General features: G+C 44.2%; 1 protein-coding gene across 1 annotated transcript in view; it reads left to right on the top strand.

Moving 5' to 3' along the window:
• The window catches only part of DOCK1 (dedicator of cytokinesis 1), a 475,984-nt gene that overhangs the window by 274,766 nt on the left and 194,584 nt on the right, over nucleotides 1-6,634 (top strand). Inside the window, exon 29 of the mRNA XM_007451187.1 lies at nucleotides 4,059-4,153. Coding sequence (XP_007451249.1) covers nucleotides 4,059-4,153 — 95 coding nt within the window. The remainder of the gene's footprint in view (nucleotides 1-4,058; nucleotides 4,154-6,634) is intronic.

Raw genomic sequence — 6,634 nt, 5'->3', positions numbered from 1 at the left:
GGGTAGGGAATGTCATGAGTAGCAGGAGGAGCCTTGCTCTGAGCATCCGTTTCTTTATTTCTTGTGACCATTCCTTGTAGATGAAGCTTTATCGAAGACTGTCTCCACTGGATGATGAGTTTGGGGGTGCAGAATCCTTTTATAGTGAATTCACTCAATAGCTATGTATTGGAGACTGACTTTGTGTTAACAGGTGGAGGAGGTGACAGCAGGCAATGCAGATGGGTTTTGCTCTCGTGGCCCCCAGTCTAGTGGAGAATATCACAGGTAATCAGGGAGTCCTTCAGGTAACCCAGGCTATCCATGCTCCAAAAGAATGATCCCTGTAAAGCAGCCAGACTGGACTGAGTCGGGTGGTCAGGAAGCCTTCTTTGCAAAGGAGAGGATTGTGGGATATCGAGGAATAGAAGAAAGGGCACTCACTGTAGGTGGTAGAGCAGCAAGAGTACTGGGGGCGAGGTGCAGCCGGACAGGTGCTGGGGCATCAAACTGCACAGGACCCCATCGGTCATGCTAAGAGGCTTTGTGTTTTTCCGCTTGTTTGGTTTCCGTTTCTGTATCATTTATTTACTGTTTTTCCCTTAATTATTTTAAAATTATTTTTAAAGCATTTATTTTTTGAGTAAACTTTTTATTTTGAGAAAATTGTAGAGTCGCACGCAGCGGGAAACAATAATGCAGGGCACCCCTGTATTCTATACCCAGTTTCTCCCAATAGTGGCATCTTGCAAAACTATAGAACAGTGTCAAAATCAGAATGTTGACGGTGATACAGTTCACTGATCTCATGTTGATTCTCTCCATTTTGATTGTGCTCTTTGCTCTATTTATCTTGAAAATTTTCAAAGGTACAGAAAAGCTGAAAGAATAGTACAATGGAAACCATTACTCCTGTGTCACCTGAATTCATCAGTTGCAAGCACTTTGCCATATTTGCCTCCCCTGTATCTCTATGTACCTCTTTCTATGTAGCCAAATCCCATAAGTATGTGATAAACATGTAAGTGGTTCAGCAAATATCTCTCAAGGTTGAAGACAACAGTCAATGGCCTTAATGACCTTCCAGAACATAACAATCGTCTCTCCGTACCGTCTGTATTCAAATTTCTCCTCAGTTCTCCCCAGTCTTTGTTGTATTTCATTATAGGCTTTCTCAAATCTGTATCTAGTCTGGATGCACACGTTGTATTTGGTTATCTCTCATTAATCTCTTCTTTTTTCTGGAATAAGTTCATCACCTTTTTTTCCCTTCCCATTCATGGCATTGTTTTTTAAAATTCTATTTCATTTTTATTTATTTTAGTTTTTTGAAGGGATAAAGTCACTAGCTTTGCAGACTTTCACCCATTCTGGAATTTTTGATTGCTGCCTTGTGTACAGATTTGTTTCTGCAAATTCCTATGTCCTGCAAACTGGAAGCTTGATCTAAAATTCAAGTTCACCCTTTTGGCAAGCGGAATAGAAGTTGGTGTTCAGCATTCCCTGGTGTGTCTGTTGGGAGTCTGGGAATGCCAGGCTGACCACTACTGATGATGCTGGGTTTGATCACTTGGTTAAAAGGGAGTAACTGCCAGATCTCTCTGTTGTGAAGATACCTGCCCCTTACAGATTATCATGTAATCTTTGGGTAATACTTTGGCATCTGCAGAAAATTGCAGAGGTCTTCCTCTAGCAATCTTTCATCTGATAAGTTTAGCATGTACTGATGGTCCTTGTCTGAAACAGTTATTTCTCTGACTTAAGAGAATGGTGACTTCCTACTTCTGAGAATCAAGACTCTTTGGCTTTAATCTAGGAACACTGGGAAGCCCCTGAGGACGTGGGTTCAGTGGGAGATTGGGGGAAGTGTTGGTGCCCTGATCAGATTTGTAATTTGAAAAGGTCACTCTGGGTGAAGTGTGGGGACCAAGAGAGACAAGAATGACCATAGGTAGATGGGCTAGGATGCCCCGCTGGTAGTCCAGGTGAAAAAGGATGATCAATTATCCAAGTGGGTGGGTATAGAGATGGACAGAAGCAGGTGGTTTTACAAGAAGATTTTGCCTGTGGAATACACTGATGGCTCTTGTTAGAGCTGTCCACTTATTATATGGAGCATCTTGTGAATAATCTAACTAAAAATGCAGCAGGGATGGATTGATTATAAAAAGATGAAATTTTCACAAAATATCTCATGTTAATCTTCCAACTCCCCTCTTTGACCTGGAGATAGCAGTTGTAATAGTCTGTTCAGCCTCCTCAGCCTTTCTAGGCAAATGCAATGGTGGGGACCACCACCACGGCTAGTAAATTATGCAGACCGACAGGGAAGCCTTGCAAAATCTCATCTCCGACAATCTGCAGCATTTTGTTTGATCAGCAAAGTACCAACATTTAACAGCTGAGCCATACTAATGGAGTATGGGGCTGTGTTTCCTAGAGGGAAAAGAAAAAAGGAATCGGGAAAATATGCTTCTCTTCTAGGATAATAAAAACCAGACCCTGTATCTCAATTATTAGGCTTTGAGGAGTGATCAGCAAGAAAGCCAGCAATTTCATGCAAATAGAGATATGACTAAATTACGGCACTCAGCCGGCAGAGTTGGCAACCGGGTCATTAAAATGTGAAACTCTTGACAAAGTGGGGAAACTTAAGGAGTGAAGTATGAATTTCAGTAATTAAACTGGGGAGAGAAACTGTTCCTCGTGTCAGGGGGCACCTAGAACACCCCTGCTCACAAGCCCTGCTGGTCAGGGCTCCTGCAGGCAGAGTTTGGAGGACATGGAACTGACTTCTCTTGACTCTGCCCGGGATCCTAATCTCTCCCGCACTGGAGGCCTCTGTTGAATAAAGGGTGATCACGATTTGCTTCTTGAGTTTTTATTCATGGGAGGAGGCTCGACAAACCCCTCCCAAGGCCGAGATGACTCGCTGTAACCTGGCATCGCTGTTACGGTTGCAGAGGAAAGCATCTTTGAACATCGGCTTATTGCTGCTGTCAGATGGAACTGGTGTCTCTTTGCAAGAAGTTCTTGGGTAGAACTTTGTGCTGGGAATTGCTTTCTTGGCTGCATAAATTCTGTTCACCACCTTGGTCTTCACAGCCATTGTACCTAATTATGAATCAGTAGATTAAATAAATGAGAAACATCCACTCTCTTTGGCCATCTCTGACTATGACCTCATTTTCCTACATGAATTCTCAGTTGCCTGTCCCCTTCCCACCCAGATCTTGAGGGAGCATGCGTCCCGGGCTACCGGGATGTGTGCTTTTCAGGATAACTGCTTGTTTCGTTCAGGTTAGCTCAGAATAAGCACTAAACTGTCAGATTCAAGAAATTCTCCTAATTCTGGCAGGCACAGAGTGGACCCACTAGAAAAGGGGAACCCCTTCCCGATGCCAGGAGTGGTCTGATTGGCCAGGAAGCAAGATGGAGCAGCAGGGCACCACTCGTGAAATTCAGGGACCATCTGGGAGACCACAGAGGTATAACTGAGGAGCTTATGGATTTGAGGATGCCACATAAAAGAGTCTGGAATGCGACCACATGCTCAAATGGTTTACTGGGAGCTGAATAGGTGCAGATGGTCAGGAGTTCCTGTTTGAGCCTTTCAGTTATTAAATTACATAAGAAAAAGGAAAGGATAATAATACCACATATTCGACCCAATGGGCCCTGTTGATAATGAAAAATCTCTGTAGCGTAAATATAAGACATAGTTAGGACCTGCGTGTTATGTTTGTTTAAAAAAAAAAGGTTTCTTTAAGCAGAAAGAGTGTGACTGTGTATTTGTAACCTTTGGGGACTGACTCTTTGTGACTCTTAGATATGCCCAAGGAGTATCTTTTAATATGTCCTTGGAAAAGTTCTCCAGGACAGGAGGTGCTCAGGCAGACAGAAAGGCAGAAGTGTAATACGTACCTCCTGTGAAATACATGTTCATTACTTTCTCGTATGTTCTCATTCAGTTAAAAGAAAAAAAAAAAAAGTCATTTATAATGTAAAATTATTCCAGGGGGCATTGGTTTTCACCTTTTTCTGGGTGGGTTGTTTCAGTGTTCTCTTTTTTATTTCAGGATTTTCTGATGGAAACGTTCATCATGTTTAAGAACCTCATTGGGAAGAATGTCTACCCTTTCGACTGGGTGATCATGAACATGATGCAGAATAAGTGAGTACAGGGGAAGGCTCTCCTTGACGAGGTGCCTGATTCATGTCTGGTGGGAACGGAGGTGTTGCTTGGATACCATGGGGGCTCCCACAATGTACAGGGTGCTCCCCCTTCTATGATGCAAATGGTTCTTTGGAGAAATGGGCCTGGAGATTGGGTGCTTTGCTTATGCCAGCACAGGCTCTGGGGCTGAGAACTTGGGCTCTGCCCCCTGGAGAAAACAAACATGAACATGACCCGCCTTTCCCTTCACCTTCGTCAGGGGCATCAGTTTGCCGTCTAATCTTAACCATGTGTGTTTGTTACCCAAAGCGATTCTCAGCTCTGTGGGAGTTTTTTGAAAAGTGTTTGCATTTCACATATTTCAGCTTAAAAAAATCATGAGCATTTTCATCACACGTATTAAATATTAAACACGTGCCTTGTTCATCTTCTTGTGAGGGCTGTGGGTTAATTTTCTAGCACTTGGGTTTTATAATTTCTGTAAGCGCCAACAAAGATCATGGGGTTCTCAATCACGTGTGGTTTCTAGAAGGAATTTCTGTTGACTTCTTTTTTCTGCTTTCTTTTTGCAGTTTTCATGGAGATAATTATAGGTTCATAGTCAGTTCATACGCAGTTTTCCTTGATGATAACATTTTGTAAAACCTTAGCACCAAACTACAACCAGGGAACTGACATTGATACAATTTACCCATCTTCCTCAGATCTTCCCAGCTTGACTTGTACTCATTAGTGTTTGTGTTTAGTGTCTTGCAATTGTTTTCACATGCATGTGTTCTCAAATCCACCCTCACGGTGAAACACTGAACATTGCCTTCACCACAAGGGTCCCGGTTGTTCCCCATTTGTGACCCTCCCCCTTCCCTAATCCCTGGCAACCACAAATTTGTTCTCCATTTCTAAAATCTTGTCATTTCAAAAATGTTATATAAATGGAATCATACAGGCTGTAACCTTTTGGGATGATTGACTTTTTTTCTTTCACTCTGCCTAATTCCCTGGAGACTCATTTAGGTTCTCGGATCAGTGGTTTTGTTCCTTTTCATTGTTGAGTTAGTGTTCCCTAGTATGGATGTGCCACAGGTGGTTTAACCATTTTTACTGTTGAAGGACGTCTAGACTATTTCCAGTTTGGGGCTATTACAAATATATCTGCTATGAACATTCCTGTACAGGTTTTTGTGTGAACTTAAGTCTTCATTTCTCTGGCACAACCGACCTGGGATGCAAATGCTGGATTGCATGGTAATCATATGTTTAGTTTTGTAAGAAACTGCCAAACGCTGCCATTCTCCATTCCCATGAGCCATGTAAGAGAGATCCAGTTTCTCTGCATCCTCGTCAGCATCTGCTGTTGGCACCATTTTTCATTTTAGCCCTTCTGATACACGTGTACGATGTCTCATTGTGGTTTTCATTTATGTCTTTCCTGAGCCTCTTTTTAATGATTTGTCCACCCTATGGATAAATTCATAGCAGCAAGGGCCTTTCCCTTTGCCTTTTGTGGGTGATGCTCCTTTCCAGGACAGCAGGGATGAAATCGGCGCTCTGTACCATAAGCTGCGGGTTGTGAGCAGGCCTCCGCTAGGACTGAGCCGAAGTAAGTGTTGTCCATCTTACTGTGGCTGAAGCCTCCTTCCTCACATCAGACAACATCTGAGAATTAAGTGGAGAGGCTCGGGAGGGAGCGGCCTCTCACAGCTGGAGATATAAACGTGGCCAGCGCTCACAGCAGGGGTCCTGGCCTTGGCCTCTTGCGTTTCCACCTGCTCTCTCAGGATCTGAATCCTCACCCAGAAAGTGAGGAGCTTAAAGCTTAAAGCACGAGGAGTTTCTTCCTTTTTCTCTGTCGGGATTAACTTTTGTGAGTGACGATTTAGGATGAGTCTAGAGAGCTGCAGTGTTCATGTTTTTAGTGGCCTATCTTCAACAAACAACAAACAAAACCTGCTGTCCTGGATCTACAGGAAGACTCGGGCTCTCCTTGCTCTGCTGGATGCTGTAGCTGAAAGCGACAGACCCGTCCTTGCCGTCTAGCAATGAAATAACTCGGGGCCTCTGCATTTAACTAGACCCGGCAGATAAACTTCCCACGTCGGTAGTGAAATCACGACTCTGTTACTCGACTGAGTAGAGCTAAAGGCGGCCGCTGAGTCAGGCAGCCGGGCGGCCCTGGGTGTGGTTGGGAGGCGTGCGTGTGGACGCCTGACCCCGCGTGTGGATGCCTGACCCCGCATGTGGACTTGACCTGTGCTGCATCTCCCCTGCAGAGTGGCCGTGTCCTAGCACCCAGGCTGTGCATTCCATACTCTGGGGACAAGGGTAGGAGAGGGCTGCTCCTGCAATGTCAGATGCCATCTGTCCTCAGAAGTTGTGTGACTTGGTGACCCCAGTCCCAGGGGTCCCACCGAGGTAAACTGTCACCCCATTGAGGAGGATGCAACCACACTTTACTTTGATGCTATTTTTTTTTTTTTT

Source organism: Lipotes vexillifer, unplaced genomic scaffold (assembly GCF_000442215.2).
Source record: "Lipotes vexillifer unplaced genomic scaffold, Lipotes_vexillifer_v1.1 scaffold248, whole genome shotgun sequence".
In the NCBI taxonomy this organism is placed as follows: Eukaryota; Metazoa; Chordata; class Mammalia; order Artiodactyla; family Lipotidae; genus Lipotes; species Lipotes vexillifer.
This window is presented reverse-complemented; position numbering and strand designations above follow the sequence as displayed.